Source organism: Entelurus aequoreus, linkage group LG07 (genome assembly GCF_033978785.1).
Source record: "Entelurus aequoreus isolate RoL-2023_Sb linkage group LG07, RoL_Eaeq_v1.1, whole genome shotgun sequence".
In the NCBI taxonomy this organism is placed as follows: domain Eukaryota; kingdom Metazoa; phylum Chordata; class Actinopteri; order Syngnathiformes; family Syngnathidae; genus Entelurus; species Entelurus aequoreus.
The window spans coordinates 81,573,886-81,597,243 of NC_084737.1; the positions used below are offsets into that span (position 1 = coordinate 81,573,886).

The following is a 23,358-nucleotide window of genomic DNA, read 5'->3' on the forward strand; positions in this document are numbered from 1 at the left end:
AGTCAACACACACACAGAGTGTCACATGACCAGATGGAGTCAACATACACACAGAGTGTCACATGACCAGATGAAGTCAACACACACACAGAGTGTCACATGACCAGAGGGAGTCAACACACACACAGAGTGTCACATTACCAGATGGAGTCAACACACACACACAGTGTCACATGACCAGATGGAGTAAACACACACACAGTGTCGCATGACCAGAGGGAGTCAACACACACACAGAGTGTCACATGACCAGATGGAGTCAACACACACACAGAGTGTCACATGACCAGATGGAGTCAACACACACACAGAGTGTCACATGACCAGATGGAGTCAACACACACACAGAGTGTCACATGACCAGATGGAGTCAACACACACACACACAGTGTCACATGACCAGATGGAGTCAACACACACACAGAGTGTCACATGACCAGATGGAGTCAACAAACACACAGAGTGTCACATGACCAGATGGAGTCAACACACACACAGAGTGTCACATGACCAGATGGAGTCAACACACACACAGAGTGTCACATGACCAGATGGAGTCAACACACACACAGAGTGTCACATGACCAGATGGAGTCAACACATACACAGAGTGTCACATGACCAGATGGAGTCAACACACACAAACAGTGTCACATGACCAGATGGAGTCAACACACACACAGTGTCACATGACCAGAGGGAGTCAACACACACACAGAGTGTCACATGACCAGATGGAGTCAACACACACGCAGAGTGTCACATGACCAGATGGAGTCAACACACACACAGTGTCACATGACCAGAGGGAGTCAACACACACACAGAGTGTCACATGACCAGATGGAGTCAACACACACAAAGAGTGTCACATGACCAGATGGAGTCAACACACACACAGAGTGTCACATGACCAGATGGAGTCAACACACACACAGTGTCACATGACCAAAGGGAGTCAACACACACACAGAGTGTCACATGACCAGATGGAGTCAACACACACGCAGAGTGTCACATGACCAGATGGAGTCAACACACACACAGTGTCACATGACCAGAGGGAATCAACACACACACAGAGTGTCGCATGACCAGATGGAATCAACACACACAAAGAGTGTCACATGACCAGATGGAGTCAACACACACAAACAGTGTCACATGACCTGATGGAGTCAACACACACACAGTGTCACATGACCAGAGGGAGTCAACACACACACAGAGTGTCACATGACCAGATGGAGTCAACACACACGCAGAGTGTCACATGACCAGATGGAGTCAACACACACACAGAGTGTCACATGACCAGATGGAGTCAACACACACGCCGAGTGTCACATGACCAGATGGAGTCAACACACACACACAGTGTCACATGACCAGAGGGAGTCAACACACACACAGAGTGTCACATGACCAGATGGAGTCAACACACACACAGAGTGTCACATGACCAGATGGAGTCAACACACACAAACAGTGTCACATGACCAGATGGAGTCAACACACACACAGTGTCACATGACCAGAGGGAGTCAACACACACACAGAGTGTCACATGACCAGATGGAGTCAACACACATGCAGAGTGTCACATGACCAGATGGAGTCAACACACACAAAGTGTCACATGACCAGAGGGAGTCAACACACACACAGAGTGTCACATGGCCAGATGGAGTCAACACACACACAGAGTGTCACATGACCAGATGGAGTCAACACACACAAACAGTGTCACATGACCAGATGGAGTCAACACACACACAGTGTCACATGACCAGAGGGAGTCAACACACACACAGAGTGTTTCATGACCAGATGGAGTCAACACACACACAGAGTGTCACATGACCAGAGGGAGTCAACACACACACAGAGTGTCACATGACCAGATGGAGTCAACACACACACAGAGTGTCACATGACCAGATGGAGTCAACACACACAAACAGTGTCACATGACCAGATGGAGTCAACACACACACAGTGTCACATGACCAGAGGGAGTAAACACACACACAGAGTGTCACATGACCAGATGGAGTCAACACACACGCAGAGTGTCACATGACCAGATGGAGTCAACACACACACAGTGTCACATGACCAGAGGGAGTCAACACACACACAGAGTGTCACATGACCAGATGGAGTCAACACACACAAAGAGTGTCACATGACCAGATGGAGTCAACACACACACAGAGTGTCACATGACCAGATGGAGTCAACACACACACAGTGTCACATGACCAAAGGGAGTCAACACACACACAGAGTGTCACATGACCAGATGGAGTCAACACAGACGCAGAGTGTCACATGACCAGATGGAGTCAACACACACACAGTGTCACATGACCAGAGGGAATCAACACACACACAGAGTGTCGCATGACCAGATGGAATCAACACACACAAAGAGTGTCACATGACCAGATGGAGTCAACACACACAAACAGTGTCACATGACCTGATGGAGTCAACACACACACAGTGTCACATGACCAGAGGGAGTCAACACACACACAGAGTGTCACATGACCAGATGGAGTCAACACACACGCAGAGTGTCACATGACCAGATGGAGTCAACACACACACAGAGTGTCACAGGACCAGATGGAGTCAACACACACGCCGAGTGTCACATGACCAGATGGAGTCAACACACACACAGTGTCACATGACCAGAGGGAGTCAACACACACACAGAGTGTCACATGACCAGATGGAGTCAACACACACACAGAGTGTCACATGACCAGATGGAGTCAACACACACAAACAGTGTCACATGACCAGATGGAGTCAACACACACACTGTGTCACATGACCAGAGGTAGTCAATACACACACAGAGTGTCACTTGACCAGATGGAGTCAACACACATGCAGAGTGTCACATGACCAGATGGAGTCAACACACACAAATAGTCACATGACCAGAGGGAGTCAACACACACACAGAGTGTCACATGGCCAGATGGAGTCAACACACACACAGAGTGTCACATGACCAGATGGAGTCAACACACACAAACAGTGTCACATGACCAGATGGAGTCAACACACACACAGTGTCACATGACCAGAGGGAGTCAACACACACACAGAGTGTTTCATGACCAGATGGAGTCAACACACACACAGAGTGTCACATGACCAGATGGAGTCAACACACACACAGAGTGTCACATGACCAGATGGAGTCAACACACACACAGAGTGTCTTATGACCAGATGGAGTCAACACACACGCAGAGTGTCACATGACCAGATGGAGTCAACACACACACAGTGTCACATGACCAGAGGGAGTCAACACACACACAGAGTGTCACATGACCAGATGGAGTCAACACACACACAGAGTGTCACATGACCAGATGGAGTCAACACACACAAACAGTGTCACATGACCAGATGGAGTCAACACACACACAGTGACACATGACCAGAGGGAGTCAACACACACACAGAGTGTCACATGACCAGATGGAGTCAACACACATGCAGAGTGTCACATGACCAGATGGAGTCAACACACACAAAGTGTCACATGACCAGAGGGAGTCAACACACACGCAGTGTCACATGACCAGAGGGAGTCAACACACACACAGAGTGTCACATGACCAGATGGAGTCAAAACACATGCAGAGTGTCACATGACCAGATGGAGTCAACACACACAAAGTGTCACATGACCAGAGGGAGTCAACACACACGCAGAGTGTCACATGACCAGATGGAGTCAACACACACACAGTGTCACATGACCAGAGGGAGTCAACACACACACAGAGTGTCACATGACCAGATGGAGTCAACACATACACAGAGTGTCACATGACCAGATGGAGTCAACACACACAAACAGTGTCACATGACCAGATGGAGTCAACACACACACAGTGTCACATGACCAGAGGGAGTCAACACACACACAGAGTGTCACATGACCAGATGGAGTCAACACACACGCAGAGTGTCACATGACCAGATGGAGTCAACACACACACAGTGTCACATGACCAGAGGGAGTCAACACACACACAGAGTGTCACATGACCAGATGAAGTCAACACACACAAAGAGTGTCACATGACCAGATGGAGTCAACACACACACAGAGTGTCACATGACCAGATGGAGTCAACACACACACAGTGTCACATGACCAAAGGGAGTCAACACACACACAGAGTGTCACATGACCAGATGGAGTCAACACACACGCAGAGTGTCACATGACCAGATGGAGTCAACACACACACAGTGTCACATGACCAGAGGGAATCAACACACACACAGAGTGTCGCATGACCAGATGGAATCAACACACACAAAGAGTGTCACATGACCAGATGGAGTCAACACACACAAACAGTGTCACATGACCTGATGGAGTCAACACACACACAGTGTCACATGACCAGAGGGAGTCAACACACACACAGAGTGTCACATGACCAGATGGAGTCAACACACACGCAGAGCTTCACATGACCAGATGGAGTCAACACACACACAGAGTGTCACATGACCAGATGGAGTCAACACACACGCCGAGTGTCACATGACCAGATGGAGTCAACACACACACAGTGTCACATGACCAGAGGGAGTCAACACACACACAGAGTGTCACATGACCAGATGGAGTCAACACACACACAGAGTGTCACATGACCAGATGGAGTCAACACACACAAACAGTGTCACATGACCAGATGGAGTCAACACACACACAGTGTCACATGACCAGAGGGAGTCAACACACACACAGAGTGTCACATGACCAGATGGAGTCAACACACATGCAGAGTGTCACATGACCAGATGGAGTCAACACACACAAAGTGTCACATGACCAGAGGGAGTCAACACACACACAGAGTGTCACATGGCCAGATGGAGTCAACACACACACAGAGTGTCACATGACCAGATGGAGTCAACACACACAAACAGTGTCACATGACCAGATGGAGTCAACACACACACAGTGTCACATGACCAGAGGGAGTCAACACACACACAGAGTGTTTCATGACCAGATGGAGTCAACACACACACAGAGTGTCACATGACCAGAGGGAGTCAACACACACACAGAGTGTCACATGACCAGATGGAGTCAACACACACACAGAGTGTCACATGACCAGATGTAGTCAACACACACAAACAGTGTCACATGACCAGATGGAGTCAACACACACACAGTGTCACATGACCAGAGGGAGTAAACACACACACAGAGTGTCACATGACCAGATGGAGTCAACACACACGCAGAGTGTCACATGACCAGATGGAGTCAACACACACACAGTGTCACATGACCAGAGGGAGTCAACACACACACAGAGTGTCACATGACCAGATGGAGTCAACACACACAAAGAGTGTCACATGACCAGATGGAGTCAACACACACACAGAGTGTCACATGACCAGATGGAGTCAACACACACACAGTGTCACATGACCAAAGGGAGTCAACACACACACAGAGTGTCACATGACCAGATGGAGTCAACACACACGCAGAGTGTCACATGACCAGATGGAGTCAACACACACACAGTGTCACATGACCAGAGGGAATCAACACACACACAGAGTGTCGCATGACCAGATGGAATCAACACACACAAAGAGTGTCACATGACCAGATGGAGTCAACACACACAAACAGTGTCACATGACCTGATGGAGTCAACACACACACAGTGTCACATGACCAGAGGGAGTCAACACACACACAGAGTGTCACATGACCAGATGGAGTCAACACACACGCAGAGTGTCACATGACCAGATGGAGTCAACACACACACAGAGTGTCACAGGACCAGATGGAGTCAACACACACGCCGAGTGTCACATGACCAGATGGAGTCAACACACACACAGTGTCACATGACCAGAGGGAGTCAACACACACACAGAGTGTCACATGACCAGATGGAGTCAACACACACACAGAGTGTCACATGACCAGATGGAGTCAACACACACAAACAGTGTCACATGACCAGATGGAGTCAACACACACACTGTGTCACATGACCAGAGGTAGTCAATACACACACAGAGTGTCACTTGACCAGATGGAGTCAACACACATGCAGAGTGTCACATGACCAGATGGAGTCAACACACACAAATAGTCACATGACCAGAGGGAGTCAACACACACACAGAGTGTCACATGGCCAGATGGAGTCAACACACACACAGAGTGTCACATGACCAGATGGAGTCAACACACACAAACAGTGTCACATGACCAGATGGAGTCAACACACACACAGTGTCACATGACCAGAGGGAGTCAACACACACACAGAGTGTTTCATGACCAGATGGAGTCAACACACACACAGAGTGTCACATGACCAGATGGAGTCAACACACACACAGAGTGTCACATGACCAGATGGAGTCAACACACACACAGAGTGTCACATGACCAGATGGAGTCAACACACACACACAGAGTGTCACATGACCAGATGGAGTCAACACACACACAGAGTGTCACATGACCAGATGGAGTCAACACACACACAGAGTGTCACATGACCAGATGGAGTCAACACACACACAGAGTGTCACATGACCAGATGGAGTCAACACACACACAGAGTGTCACATGACCAGATGGAGTCAACACACACACAGAGTGTCACATGACCAGATGGAGTCAACACACACACAGAGTGTCACATGACCAGATGGAGTCAACACACACACAGAGTGTCACATGACCAGAGGGAGTCAACACACACACAGAGTGTCACATGACCAGATGGAGTCAACACACACACACAGTGTCACATGACCAGATGGAGTCAACACACACACAGAGTGTCACATGACCAGATGGAGTCAACACACACACAGAGTGTCACATGACCAGAGGGAGTCAACACACACACAGAGTGTCACATGACCAGAGGGAGTCAACACACACACAGAGTGTCACATGACCAGAGGGAGTCAACACACACACAGAGTGTCACATGACCAGATGGAGTCAACACACACAGACAGTGTCACATGACCAGATGGATTCAACACACACACAGAGTGTCACATGACCAGATGGAGTCAACACACACACAGAGTGTCAAATGACCAGATGGAGTCAACACACACACAGAGTGTCACATGACCAGATGGAGTCAACACAAACACAGAGTGTCACATGACCAGATGGAGTCAACACACACACAGAGTGTCACATGACCAGATGGAGTCAAAACACACACAGAGTGTCACATGACCAGATGGAGTCAACACACACACAGAGTGTCACATGACCAGATTGAGTCAACACACACACACAGTGTCACATGACCAGATGGAGTCAACACACACACAGAGTGTCACATGATCAGATGGAGTCAACACACACACAGAGTGTCACATGACCAGATGGAGTCAACACACACACAGAGTGTCACATGAACAGATGGAGTCAACACACACACAGAGTGTCACATGACCAGATGGAGTCAACACACACACACAGTGTCACAATACCAGATGGAGTCAACACACACACAGAGTGTCACATGACCAGATGGAGTCAACACACACACAGAGTGTCACATGACCAGATGGAGTCAACACACACACAGTGTCACATGACCAGATGGAGTCAACACACACACAGAGTGTCACATGACCAGATGGAGTCAACACACACACAGAGTGTCACATGACCAGATGGAGTCAACACACACACAGAGTGTCACATGACCAGATGGAGTCAATACACACACAGAGTGTCACATGACCAGATGGAGTCAACACACACACAGAGTGTCACATGACCAGATGGAGTCAACACACACACAGAGTGTCACATGACCAGAGGGAGTCAACACACACACAGAGTGTCACATGACCAGATGGAGTCAACACACACACAGAGAGTCACATGACCAGATGGAGTCAACACACACACAGAGTGTCACATGACCAGATGGAGTCAACACACACACAGAGTGTCACATGACCAGATGGAGTCAACACACACACAGAGTGTCACATGACCAGATGGAGTCAACACACACACAGAGTGTCACATGACCAGATGGAGTCAACACACACACACACAGTGTCACATGACCAGATGGAGTCAACACACACACAGAGTGTCACATGACCAGAGGGAGTCAACACACACACAGAGTGTCACATGACCAGATGGAGTCAACACACACACAGAGTGTCACATGACCAGATGGAGTCAACACACACACAGAGTGTCACATGACCAGATGGAGTCAACACACACAGAGTGTCACATGACCAGATGGAGTCAACACACACACAGTGTCACATGACCAGATGGAGTCAACACACACACAGAGTGTCACATGACCAGATGGAGTCAACACACACACAGAGTGTCACATGACCAGATGGAGTCAACACACACACAGAGTGTCACATGATCAGATGGAGTCAACACACACACAGAGTGTCACATGACCAGAGGGAGTCAACACACACACAGAGTGTCACATGACCAGATGGAGTCAACACACACACAGAGTGTCACATGACCAGATGGAGTCAACACACACACAGAGTGTCACATGACCAGATGGAGTCAACACACACACAGAGTGTCACATGACCAGATGGAGTCAACACACACACACAGTGTCACATGACCAGATGGAGTCAACACACACACAGAGTGTCACATGACCAGATGGAGTCAACAAACACACAGAGTGTCACATGACCAGATGGAGTCAACACACAGACAGAGTGTCACATGACCAGATGGAGTCAACACACACACAGAGTGTCACATGACCAGAGGGAGTCAACACACACACAGTGTCACATGACCAGATGGATTCAACACACACACAGAGTGTCACATGACCAGATGGAGTCAACACACACACAGAGTGTCACATGACCAGATGGAGTCAACACACACACAGAGTGTCACATGACCAGATGGAGTCAACACACACACAGAGTGTCACATGACCAGATGGAGTCAACACACACACAGAGTGTCACATGACCAGAGGGAGTCAACACACACACAGAGTGTCACATGACCAGATGGAGTCAACACACACATAGAGTGTCACATGACCAGATGGAGTCAACACACACACAGAGTGTCACATGACCAGATGGAGTCAACACACACACAGTGTCACATGACCAGAGGGAGTCAACACACACACAGAGTGTCACATGACCAGATGGAGTCAACACACATGCAGAGCGGCGTAGAGAGAGAGAGAGACAGAGAGAGAGAGAGAGAGAGAGAGAGAGAGAGAGAGAAGGTTACCTCGCCCACATAGATGCCCAGGTGGTCCTGGTCTTCAGTCCTGTAGCACACCGTCAGGCCCAGCTTCTCCTCCTGGCTGGACTTGTAGAGCGCCACCTCCTGGAGCGAGAGCGCCATCAGTGGGGGAAGTACCTGGATGTCCGGCTGGTACTCCACCTGGTGGTCCAGCTGGTGGTCCACCTGGTGCTCCAGCTGATGGTCCACCTGGTGGTCCAGCTGGTGGTCCACCTGGTGGTCCAGCTGGTACTCCAGCTGGTACTCCACCTGGTGGTCCATCTGGTGGTGGACCTGGTGGTCCAGCTGGTACTCCAGCTGGTGGTCCACCTGGTACTCCACCTGGTGGTCCAGCTGGTACTCCACCTGGTGGTCCATCTGGTGGTGGACCTGGTGGTCCAGCTGGTGGTCCATCTGGTGGTGGACCTGGTGGTCCAGCTGGTGGTCCAAGGTGCAGCTGAGGGGAGATGGATGGTGAGGACAGATGTTCTCTGGCTCCTCCCCCAGCAGATACCTACAGCTGGTGATGCTCTGTGGGCGGGGGAGGGGAGGAGCCCCCGTCACCCTGGCGACCTTGGCCCCTCCCACCGTGTTGGAAGGAGATGTCGGTCTGTGTGGCGTTGTCCACGCAGTCGGGGATGGTTGCCATGGCGATGGAGGAGCTGCTTGTCTGCCCTCCTCCACACACCACACCACCTGGGGGGGTCGTCTGAGGTCAGACACCTTCTTGACCTTTCAGTGGGGTCAAGTTAGGCTCAGGTGTGACACCTGCTCACCTTTCCTTCTCTGACCCTTGCGGACCATTCCGGGTTGTTGCAAAGGATGCTGGGAGTTTGTTGCTCTGTCCAGTGGGAGTCTGCCTTCAAGCTGCTTATGTTGACAAACATGTGACTTCAGCTGCTTATGTTGACAAACATGTGACTTCAGCTGCTTATGTTGACAAACTTGTGACTTCAGCTGCTTATGTTGACAAACATGTGACTTCAGCTGCTTATGTTGACAAACATGTGACTTCAGCTGCTTATGTTGACAAACATGTGACTTCAAGCTGCTTATGTTGACAAACATGTGACTTCAGCTGCTTATGTTGACAAACATGTGACTTCAGCTGCTTATGTTGATAAACATGTCTTATGTTGATAAACATGTGACTTCAGCTGCTTATGTTGATAAACATGTCTTATGTTGATAAACATGTGACTTCAGCTGCTTATGTTGATAAACATGTCTTATGTTGATAAACATGTGACTTCAGCTGCTTATGTTGATAAACATGTCTTATGTTGATAAACATGTGACTTCAGCTGCTTATGTTGACAAACATGTGACTTCAGCTGCTTATGTTGACAAACATGTGACTTCAGCTGCTTATGTTGACAAACTTGTGACTTCAGCTGCTTATGTTGACAAACATGTGACTTCAGCTGCTTATGTTGACAAACATGTGACTTCAGCTGCTTATGTTGACAAACATGTGACTTCAAGCTGCTTATGTTGACAAACATGTGACTTCAGCTGCTTATGTTGACAAACATGTGACTTCAGCTGCTTATGTTGATAAACATGTCTTATGTTGATAAACATGTGACTTCAGCTGCTTATGTTGATAAACATGTCTTATGTTGATAAACATGTGACTTCAGCTGCTTATGTTGATAAACATGTCTTATGTTGATAAACATGTGACTTCAGCTGCTTATGTTGACAAACATGTGACTTCAGCTGCTTATGTTGACAAACATGTGACTTCAGCTGCTTATGTTGACAAACTTGTGACTTCAGCTGCTTATGTTGACAAACATGTGACTTCAGCTGCTTATGTTGACAAACATGTGACTTCAGCTGCTTATGTTGACAAACATGTGACTTCAGCTGCTTATGTTGACAAACATGTGACTTAAGCTGCTTATGTTGACAAACATGTGACTTCAGCTGCTTATGTTGACAAACTTGTGACTTCAGCTGCTTATGTTGACAAACATGTGACTTCAGCTGCTTATGTTGAAAAACATGTGACTTCAGCTGCTTATGTTGACAAACATGTGACTTCAGCTGCTTATGTTGACAAACATGTGACTTCAGCTGCTTATGTTGACAAACATGTGACTTCAGCTGCTTATGTTGACAAACATGTGACTTCAGCTGCTTATGTTGACAAACATGTGACTTCAGCTGCTTATGTTGACAAACATGTGAGTATGTATAAGTATTTAAGTGTAAGTATCAATCATAAATATCAAGCAGCCACACCTGGATACGTGTGGAGAGTGTTTTGCATTTTTCCCATCATGCATTGTAATGAATTTCAATGGGTGTCATTTTGAATTATTTATGGCGATTGAATTTCTTTTTCCAATATCCACAAAGTTCAGAGAGAACGATGCGTTACATGCGTGGACTTTCCGTGTTTTTGGTTGGGTTTTTTTTGCACCATGACTAGGGAAGGTTGTTTGGATTGGGTCATATAAATACATGTTCCGCTTCACCATAAAAATTCACGGTCATTGCTCTGCTTTGATTATATTGTCCTCAAGATGGTGGTGATATTAACTTGATCTATTTGGTGGGCTGCATTGCACCCGCCAGCCTGACTTTTTATAACATTATCAATAATCACATTTTATAACATTATCAACATCACATTTTAAAACATTATCAACATCACATTTTAAAACATTATCAACATCAAATCATGAGTTGATTGTAAGTTATTCCAAAAAAAATGTGAAAACGTCACATTTGTAGCAAATTCAGCCATTTTAAAGCACAAAAAAAAAATGGCCTGCTAAATAAAGTGGAAGAGAACATTTAGATACCTTCACATGTCCTCGTCTGAGGGTCTGGCTCCACCCCTTCTGCTGTGGCGTGGGAGGGGGCGTGGCCAAGATGGATGTCAGGAAGGAAACAGAACAAAGGTTCATCAGAACATGCCCCTCCCCCCTCATCTCAGAACATGCCCCTCCCACTCATCTCAGAACATGCCCCTCCCCCCTCATCTCAGAACATGCCCCTCCCCCCTCACCTCAGCCAGGCCGACGCCAAGATGGCCACCAATGAGACGGTGGTTTATACCAGCAAAGACGGAGGTGGAATTGTAGCTTCACCTTTGACCCCGTCAACTAGCAGCGTCACGTCAACACCATCCTTGTGGCCTAAAATTGTAGCTTCACCTTTGACCCCGTCAACTAGCAGCGTCACGTCAACACCACCATTGTGGCCTAAAATTGTAGCTTCACCTTTGACACCGTCAACTAGCAGCGTCACGTCAACACTACCATTGTGGCCTAAAATTGTAGCTTCACCTTTGACACCGTCAACTAGCAGCGTCACGTCAACACCACCATTGTGGCCTAAAATTGTAGCTTCACCTTTGACCCCGTCAACTAGCAGCGTCACGTCAACACCACCATTGTGGCCTAAAATTGTAGCTTCACCTTTGACCCCGTCAACTAGCAGCGTCACGTCAACACCACCATTGTGGCCTAAAATTGTAGCTTCACCTTTGACACCGTCAACTAGCAGCGTCACGTCAACACCACCATTGTGGCCTAAAAGCCAAAGGAGTCTTGCTGGATGCAAGCTAGGATGTGATGGGAGCCATGGCAACCACAGCATCCACACAGTGTTGCCATGACAACCAGGCCACCTTTACAAGCTGCAAAAGTGGGGACAAAGACCTTTCCACCTTCATGGTGATCTCCACCTGCTCGGCATGCTGGGAGTGAAGAAGGTGTACTGATGGAGTCGTGGAAGACTCCATGAACATCATCATCATCATCATCATCATCATCATCATCATCACGTTACATCTGCAGTCTGCTTTTCTCTTCAAATGACTTTCAAAAAGTCATGAATTATAACTGCTTTACCAAAAAAGGTATTGCACAGAAATATTCTTACGTAAAAATACAAAAAAAGGAACATCTGGCCTGTGACGTTTCATGAGATCAGAGTGCGTGTTGTGATGTCAGCTGTGTTTCTTAGCTTCGCAGCTGTGTTTGTTAGCTTAGCAGCTGTGTTTGTTAGCTTAGCAAGTGTCTTTGTTAGCTTAGCAGCTGTGTTTGTTAGCTTAGCAACTGTGTTTGTTAGCTTAGCAGCTGTGTTTGTTAGCTTAGCAACTGTGTTTGTTAGCTTAGCAGCTGTGTTTGTTAGCTTAGCAACTGTTAATAGAATTGTGGTGGATGAGGAGTGTTTAGCACAGACTATTTGAGGCAAACACATTTTTTCCCCTCTTCGTCTTCTTCTGCAAGTACACCAGGTTAGCAGTTTGGATACAGCTAAAGTAAGGGCATTTTCACTAGCCCGGTGGTACATTTGACTATAAAAAAATTGTTGAGAAGTCTGTGAAAGTGCGACACATCTGTTTTTGTGGAGCTGCAGCCGGTAAAGGCCCCATTTTAGTGACCTCTTAGTGACTCCGGTAAAGGAGATCGACTGAGCTGATATTTGTCACGACGTTTGATCAGTTTGCTGCAGTTAGACAGATGCAGATCAGTTAGACAGATGGAGATCAGTGAGACAGATGGAGATCATTTAGACAGATGGAGATTAGTTAGACAGATGGAGATCAGTGAGACAGATGGAGATCATTTAGACAGATGGAGATTAGTTAGACAGATGGAGATCAGTTAGACAGATGGAGATCAGTGAGACAGATGGAGATCATTTAGACAGATGGAGATCAGTTAGACAGATGGAGATCATTTAGACAGATGGAGATCAGTTAGACAGATGGAGATCATTTAGACAGACGGAGATCAGTTAGACAGATGGAGATCATTTAGACAGATGGAGATTAGTTAGACAGATGGAGATCAGTTAGACAGATGGAGATTAGTTAGACAGATGGAGATCAGTTAGACAGATGGAGATCAGTGAGACAGATGGAGATCATTTAGACAGATGGAGATCAGTTAGACAGATGGAGATCATTTAGACAGATGGAGATCAGTTAGACAGATGGAGATCATTTAGACAGACGGAGATCAGTTAGACAGATGGAGATCATTTAGACAGATGGAGATTAGTTAGACAGATGGAGATCAGTTAGACAGATGGAGATCAGTGAGACAGATGGAGATCATTTAGACAGATGGAGATCAGTTAGACAGATGGAGATCAGTTAGACAGATGGAGATCATTTAGACAGATGGAGATCAGTTAGACAGATGGAGATCATTTAGACAGACGGAGATCAGTTAGACAGATGGAGATCATTTAGACAGATGGAGATCAGTTAGACAGATGGAGATCAGTTAGACAGATGGAGATCAGTTAGACAGATGGAGATCATTTAGACAGATGGAGATCAGTTAGACAGATGGAGATCAGTTAGACAGATGGAGATCAGTTAGACAGATGGAGATTAGTTTGACAGATGGAGATCAGTTAGACAGATGGAGATCAGTTAGACAGATGGAGATCAGTTAGACAGATGGAGATCAGTTAGACAGATGGAGATCAGTTAGACAGATGGAGATCAGTTAGACAGATGGAGATCATTTAGACAGATGGAGATCAGTTAGACAGATGGAGATCATTTAGACAGATGGAGATCAGTTAGACAGATGGAGATCATTTAGACAGACGGAGATCAGTTAGACAGATGGAGATCATTTAGACAGATGGAGATTAGTTAGACAGATGGAGATCAGTTAGACAGATGGAGATCAGTGAGACAGATGGAGATCATTTAGACAGATGGAGATCAGTTAGACAGATGGAGATCAGTTAGACAGATGGAGATCATTTAGACAGATGGAGATCAGTTAGACAGATGGAGATCATTTAGACAGACGGAGATCAGTTAGACAGATGGAGATCATTTAGACAGATGGAGATCAGTTAGACAGATGGAGATCAGTTAGACAGATGGAGATCAGTTAGACAGATGGAGATCATTTAGACAGATGGAGATCAGTTAGACAGATGGAGATCAGTTAGACAGATGGAGATCAGTTAGACAGATGGAGATTAGTTTGACAGATGGAGATCAGTTAGACAGATGGAGATCAGTTAGACAGATGGAGATCAGTTAGACAGATGGAGATCAGTTAGACAGATGGAGATCAGTTAGACAGATGGAGATCAGTTAGACAGATGGAGATCAGTTAGACAGATGGAGATCAGTTAGACAGATGGAGATCAGTGAGACAGATGGAGATCAGTTAGACAGATGGAGATCAGTTAGACAGATGGAGATCAGTTAGACAGATGGAGATCAGTTAGACAGATGGAGAACAGTTAGACAGATGGAGATCAGTTAGACAGATGGAGATCAGTGAGACAGATGGAGTTTGGGCTCCATACAGTTGAGCTTTGGTGAAACAGTTTTGGAAGTGACCATACATGATGTCTGTAGAGTTGTCGGCTGATGACCAGTGATTCTACGGCGCCTTTAGGCTGGTTTCCGTATTGGTTGGGGTGTTTAACGTAGGGTCTGCTCCGCTTGGCGGGTTCATCACCGTCTATGAGTAAGAAGTGACCTGCGTTCGAGATATAAGACGGCCGTTCCACAAAAAGCACGCGTGTATAATTGTTAATAGTGTCTGGACTGGGGTGGGTTCTATTTTTGTTAATGTGTGTGTGTATTGGTGAATGTTGAAAGGTGTGTTGGATGTGGAGTGATTCAGTTTTATAGTTGGTAAATTAATATATGCTTATTTTAATCAAGTGGTAAGGGAAGATAGTGAGGAAGAAGTACAGACAAAAGTCGCCACACCCAGCGCTCCAACAATAACAAAACTTAGATCAGCGTTAAACAAATTTAAAAAATCCACCGCCATACAATGAAAGTGTATCGGAACAACCAACAGTGAGAACAAAAATGGACCCAAAGGAAAAAGAAAAAACAACAATCAAGGTGACTCAGCGTTAGTAGGTCAGGAGGCATCCAAATCTCCAAAGACCACACCAAAAGACAAAGAAAATGATCAGAGTGATCATAAGGACTAACTTATGAGAACTTAAGTAAACAGACAGCAAGTAAACCAGAAATAATCATTGAAATAAATGACAAATAAATCACATTTCTGTGTGACACTGGAGCGTGTAGAACTACATGTAGAGAATAAATAACAATAAGTGAAATATCAAATATTGGACACTGGCAGGTGAAACATTCCAAAAAGACGATAGAGGTGAGGAGTGAGAGAAAAGTAAAAATAGTGTTGTTTGCCTTATCTCTTAGAGTGTGCACTCACGCACGCACACAACCTTGTGTGTGTGTGTGTGTGTGTGTGTGTGTGTGTGTGTGTGTGTGTGTGTGTGTGTGTGTGTGTGTGTGTGTGTGTGTGTGTGTGTGTGTGTGTGTGTGTGTGTGTGTGTGTGTGTGTGTGTGCGTGTGTGTGGCGCATTTGGGAGTGTAAGGTTGAAAATGAATGCATTACGTGTAAGTTTAAAGTCGGTTTAACTTTAAAGTGTAGTCTAACATTTTTAGGTTGGATTATTTTTATTTAGACATTTGCACATCTGGGTGGTGAGCTAAGATAAGATAATGGCATAAATAACAGAATAAATAAGGAGGCATGGCAATCTCAACAGCTTTCAGTTAGCTTTAGACTTTTGATAGTATAATGCGAGTAACTAGAACCTTTACAACTGTTTGCTTTGAATATTGTTGAATAATAATTACAAATAAAACATGTAAAAAATTGGAAGAATGTCTCTTCTGAGTTGTAAAATTATAGTTAATACACTTATATTAACTATAATTCACTAAACCCAGTTTTAGTGGGTTTAAAATGTTACTTAAAATTACATGAAGTAATATGTATAATCTTTGAATTAGGAGTATTGATTTAACGTTTACGAGGACAGTTAATTCTGTGATTTTAAACGTCATATGCAGAGTTGGACCAAGCAGGAGGATAACGACAAGGCTGGTGATAGAGCAGCAAGGAAACAACTCCTTAATTTACAGATCGCTGAAGCTAAAATGTCAAAAGAAGCGAAAGATCAAAAATCAGCTAAAGTATATTCAGCAGTGGGTGAACTTGCTTTTGAGCTCCAACAAATGGAGGGAAGAATCCTCAACAAACGTGAAATTAGACCCTCAAACTCAGGTAGTGGACGCGGTGCTCCAAGGTCAATCCAGAGTGGAAACTGTTTTGCACGCGGCCAGCCGGGTCACTGGTCATGTGACTGTCCTAACTCCTCTGAGCGAGACAGGCCCCCTGCTGGACATAAGTGTCAACGGACAATGTTATCGGTTCATGATTGACACTGGTGCCACACACTCATTTTTCAATGAGGTGGTTCCAAAGAAACTGTGTGCTTCCCTTTTGAAGGTCGAAGGCTTCGCTGTGATCACAAGAATGATACCTGTCACCAAACCACTTCCGGTTCAGATTGCTGGACACTCATTGAAGCACCCCTTCGTGGTCGACCTGCACACACCTTGCCTGCTTGGTAATGACCTGTTTTACAAACTGTACCCTGACATTCAATATCGCACAGAAGGAACCTTCCTGGTGTTACCTGACAGCATGACCATCAAGCTGCAACACCACTACAAAGGCTCCTCCATGAGCATGAGCTCATATCACAGCCTGAAGCACCAGAAATGGCTGACATCTACTGGGTACGCCTCCTCCCAGGAACGAGTGAAGGACAAGGACAGCTCCAACTGTCCTATCAGTGAAAGCCCTGGCTGACTGAGCTGCGTCCGTGTGTACCACCACCCGACCTGCCACATGTATGATCACCAGTTAGACGACTCATACTAGGAGCCCTTTGACTCCTATATATGTTGGAACTCAAGGTGTGGCCGCTCATGTTGACCTATCCTTACAACAACTAGCATGGTATTAGATGGACACAATTGCTGTCCCACATTGTTCCCTTGCCCTCTGTCCCGCCTACGAAACCAAAGACTTAGATCGAATGATGAAACAGGGCGTAGCTTCCGCTGATTGAACCAACACGCAAATACCACATTTTCAATTGTTTCGGTTGTCTGTTAAACACATAGCTATGAGCTGCACTTTGGACACCCCTGCTGTAGGCTACGAGGAGCTAGCAGCTACACAACAGCTGAGCTAAAACAACACATTTAAGCATATCAAATAATTATAGTTGCTTATTGCACACACAAAGTCGCCAAGACAGAAGTCTGATAGAACGTATTCAGTAACAAACGTGTCCGCATCATTCAACTTTCTACAACAGGAACCATACTTAATGAATTATTGTGGCTACAATAATTCACTAGGTGTTGTAAAATATCAAATTCCTATTGCAAAAGCATCCGCCATAAGGTTAGTATTTTTCTAATATTTGTGTCAATTTATATAAGCATATTTTGTGGCTTTCACCATATTGAATAAAATGTATAAAATGTAGAGTCGATATCGCTAAGGGGTTCCCTACACTCATGCCACCCTCCAGTGGTCCACAGAAAAAGGCTTTCATTGACCTCAAACATGACCTGTCCTCCGCCTCTGCTCTTGCTGTGCTTGACTATCAGCTGCCTTCTTTTTCTTGGATGTTTCTGAAAGTGATAATACTACTAACACAGTCCCTTTTTCAGGGACAGAGGGGGGAGGAGGTGAGGTTGGTTCATGTTGAGTTTGAACGCGTCCAGTTTTGATTTCATTGATATGATCAATCCGGTACAAGGGAAAAGGTACTTGCTGACTTGTGTTGACAATTACAGTGGTTGGCCGGAAGCAACCCCAACCTCAAAGGAGGATGCCAAATCAGTAATTAAATGGCTTGTGAATGACCTAATACCCCGACAGGGTTTCCCCAAAAAGATTAGGTCAAACAACGGCACCCATTTTAAAAATACTGACTTAGTCTTGGTCGAAAAGGCTCTCAGACTAGAACACAGGTTATCATCCTCAGTCCCAAGGTAAGGTTGAAAGGATGAGCCAGAACATCAAAACAAATTGGCTAAAATCTGTGCACAGACCAAATTGAATTGGATTGACATGTTGCCATTAGCGTTAATGATCATTCGAAGGTCCCTGAATAAGACTGTTTTTCCGCCCTTTGAATTTTTCACCCTATGAACTGCATACAGGTCAGTCCTCCCCAGGACCAGCAGCTCCCTTGAAAGGAGGAATCAGCGTGAGACCAAAATGGTATTTATACAAAATGCAGAATTTGTGTGCCAGTTCCTCTGTACAGTTTCGAGGATGACAGCCCGCCACTCCAGATTCCCTTCTGCCCGCCAAGAGGGTCAGGGTCAAAGTCGGATCCCAGACCTGTTCCTGATACCTGACTGGGAGAAACCAGGAGAGGAGAGAGAACACCTGTCCAGTGATGACGAGAACGACTAATGTTGCCAGCCACGGGAAGGGGTGAAATAGCGCCCTTCTCCACCAAGGCAGCCAAAAGCCCAACGAGGTGTCAGCAGGCCACTTGCCTGAGCCACCACCGAGGGATCTACACAAGCACTAATCAATATTGGACTCATATCAAATTCAGTTTTGTTCAAAATCAATCATATAACAACAATATTGGTAACTACATTAATTGCAAATGCCGGAAAAATAATTCTGCAACAGCTTACAGTCATAAGTCTATATTCATTTTAAAACAGATTTTTGTTTGATTGATCATTAATGTGTAATACATCTGTATAAGCACCTATATATATATATATATATATATATATATATATATATATATATATATATATATATATATATATATATATATATATATATATATATATATATATATATATATATATAAATATATATATATGTTCATCTAATTATGTTCAATGATGTGCATTTTACTAATCAGAGGTGAGGTGCGTCTGCCTCACTATACGAAGGTCCTGAGTAGTCTTGGGTTCAATCCCAGGCTCGGGATCTTTCTGTGTGGAGTTTGCATGTCTGCGTGGGTTCCCTCCGGGCACTCCGGCTTCCTCCCACCTCCAAAGACATGCACCTGGGGATGGGTTGATTGGCAACACTAAAAATTGGCCCTAGTGTGTGAATGTGAGTGTGAATGTTGTCTGTCTATCTGTGTTGGCCCTGTGATGAGGTGGCGACTTGTCCAGGGTGTACCCCGCCTTCCGCCCGATTGTAGCTGAGATAGGCTCCAGCGCCCCCCGCGACCCCAAAGGGAATAAGCGGTAGAAAATGGATGGATGGATGGAGAGGTGAGGCCACTAATTGTGATCTGTGATATGGTTTTGCTGCAGGCTGATAACAGCGATCGTTCAAAGAGGGTCATAGAGGAATTTTACCATACAATAACAACATTGGGGTTTTCGCCTCTATCTGTAGTAGAGATTCGTAAGGAAGTGGCCTAGGTCAGAAATCCTTCCCATATGGTCCAGGGTTCTAAAACCCTGGAGGGGGGGTTATGTAGTGGAATTTCTGCCCTTTTTACCTTGTACAGTGTCATATATTTTGATTGTTTGTTATGGCGAAAGGGATCCAAGAATGTTGCAAACAGCTGGCTCCTGTTTACAGGACGCACACCCACCAGGAAAACATATAAATGTGGGCTCTGTACCGAGGATGTCGTTGTGGCTTGTACAGCCCTTTGAGACACTTGTGATTTAGGGCTATATAAATAAACATTGATTGATTGATTGATATAAATAACCAAGTTAGACCAAGTCTGGGGCTTTTTCTTTTTCTCCAGAGAAACTGTCTGTATTCATGGCAATTCAATCCAACCTTGTACCATTTGATTATAGGTAAATAAAACTCTTGTGATAAATTCACTTTTGTTCCTGTTTAAGATTTGGACTTTTTACTACATTTGTTAGCTTAGCAGCTGTGTTTCTCAGCTTAGCAACTGTGTCTGTGAGCTTAGCAACTGTGTTTGTTAGCTTAGCAGCTGTGTTTGTTAGCTTAGCAACTGTGTTTGTTAGCTTAGTAGATGTGTTTTTTAGCTTAGCAGCTGTGTTTCTTAGCTTAGCAATTATGTTGAATCTTTTCACTGGATTGTGTTAGCAGGAGTTGATAAAGAGATTGGATATACTTCCATGGCTTCTTGTCCACAAACGTAGGATTGCAAGTAGTAGTAGTAGTAGTAGTAGTAGTAGTAGTAGTAGTAGTAGTGGTAGTAGCAGTAGTAGTGGTAGTAGTAGTAGTAGTAGTAATAGTAGTAGTGGTAGTAGTAGTAGTAGTAGTAGTGGTAGTAGCAGTAGTAGTGGTAGTAGTAGTAGTAGTAGTAGTAATAGCAGTAGTAGTAGTAGTGGTGGTAGTAGTAGTAGTAGTAGTAGTAGTGGTAGTAGTAATATTAATAGTAGTAGTAGTAATAGTAGTAGTGGTAGTAGTAGTAGTAGACTTTTTACTACATTTGTTAGCTTAGCAGCTGTGTTTCTCAGCTTAGCAACTGTGTCTGTGAGCTTAGCAACTGTGTTTGTTAGCTTAGCAGCTGTGTTTGTTAGCTTAGCAACTGTGTTTGTTAGCTTAGCAGCTGTGTTTGTTAGCTTAGCAACTGTGTTTGTTAGCTTAGTAGATGTGTTTTTTAGCTTAGCAGCTGTGTTTCTTAGCTTAGCAATTATGTTGAATCTTTTCACTGGATTGTGTTAGCAGGAGTTGATAAAGAGATTGGATATACTTCCATGGCTTCTTGTCCACAAACGTAGGATTGCAAGTAGTAGTAGTAGTAGTAGTAGTAGTAGTAGTAGTAGTAGTGGTAGTAGCAGTAGTAGTGGTAGTAGTAGTAGTAGTAGTAATAGTAGTAGTGGTAGTAGTAGTAGTAGTAGTAGTGGTAGTAGCAGTAGTAGTGGTAGTAGTAGTAGTAGTAGTAGTAGTGGTAGTAGTAGTAGTTTGCATATGGTGGTGTCACCAAGATAGTTGCTAATAACTAAGTTAGTGTTTTTCACATCCTTCTAACAAATGATGTTGGATTCCTGCTGATGTCGTATTGCACTGATATCGCCAACTACTCCAATATCCTGTATGGTATTGTGACACCCTCCCGAGTGTATCGCATTGATATCGCCAACTACTCCAATATCCTGTATGGTATCGTGACACCCTCCTGAGTGTATCGCATTGATATCGCCAACTACTCCAATATCCTGTATGGTATTGTGACACCCCCCGAGTGTATTGCATCGATATCGTCAACTACTCCAACATCCTGTATGGTATCGTGACACCCCCCGAGTGTATTGCATTGATATCGTCAACTACTCCAATATCCTGTATGGTATTGTGACACCCCCCGAGTGTATTGCATCGATATCGTCAACTACTCCAACATCCTGTATGGTATCGTGACACCCCCCGAGTGTATTGCATTGATATCGTCAACTACTCCAACATCCTGTATGGTATCGTGACACCCCCCGAGTGTATTGCATCGATATCGTCAACTACTCCAACATCCTGTATGGTATCGTGACACCCCCCGAGTGTATTGCATCGATATCGTCAACTACTCCAACATCCTGTATGGTATGGAGTGGAGAGGATGTAGGCAGGAGTAGCAGAGCGTGGCAGCGGTCGCCATGGCAACAGCCTCCTAGTGAGACACATTTGACAGCAAAGAGAGGAGGGGGATGGAGCGGTTGTCGTGGAAACGGGTGATTGCATCATTCATAGAGCAGCAGCAAAGACCTCTGACCTGGTGTGAGACCCTGCAGTGCTCCTCTGGACGCTTGACCACGCACATGTTGCAGCCCATGATGGCGACCTTTCACCTCTGCGATGGTCCCCACTTGGTCTTTGCAAAAAAAGGCGGAGCAGGAAGTTGCTTTTTGTGCCCAAAAATCAAAGATTGTTGACTTTTCTGGCTGAATGTGAAGAGAAAAAGATTGTCTACTTTGTTGAGATTGTTGTGACAGAGAAGATTCCACTTCAACTTGTCTTCAAGTACACTAGATGATCAATACTTATCTCTAGTGTCTTACTTCAACTTGTCTTCAAGTACACTAGATGATCAATACTTATCTCTAGTGTCTTACTTCAACTTGTCTTCAAGCACACTAGATGATCAATATTTATCTCTAGTGTCTTACTTCAACTTGTCTTCAAGCACACTAGATGATCAATATTTATGTCTAGTGTCTTACTTCAACTTGT

The 23,358-nt window shown here is 45.2% G+C and overlaps 1 protein-coding gene across 6 annotated transcripts in view; it reads right to left on the minus strand.

Moving 5' to 3' along the window:
- The window catches only part of LOC133653217 (PDZ domain-containing protein 4-like), a 40,555-nt gene extending 17,470 nt beyond the window's left edge, over positions 1 to 23,085 (minus strand). The window contains exons 1-6 of one of the 6 annotated variants that reach the window (XM_062052290.1): positions 22,901 to 23,085; positions 12,169 to 12,207; positions 10,129 to 10,219; positions 9,871 to 10,048; positions 9,719 to 9,809; positions 9,359 to 9,457 (exon numbers count right to left, since the gene is read on the minus strand). In XM_062052290.1, the coding sequence (XP_061908274.1) occupies positions 9,359 to 9,457; positions 9,719 to 9,809; positions 9,871 to 10,048; positions 10,129 to 10,219; positions 12,169 to 12,207; positions 22,901 to 22,960 (558 nt within the window). In that variant the 5' untranslated portion in view covers positions 22,961 to 23,085. Of the gene's footprint in view, positions 1 to 9,358; positions 9,515 to 9,562; positions 9,650 to 9,718; positions 9,810 to 9,870; positions 10,049 to 10,128; positions 10,223 to 12,168; positions 12,211 to 22,900 lie in introns of those variants that run through there. The other 5 variants (XM_062052289.1, XM_062052288.1, XM_062052287.1 and 2 more) reach the window with 5 other exon arrangements.
- Between the last annotated feature and the right edge of the window lie 273 nt (positions 23,086 to 23,358).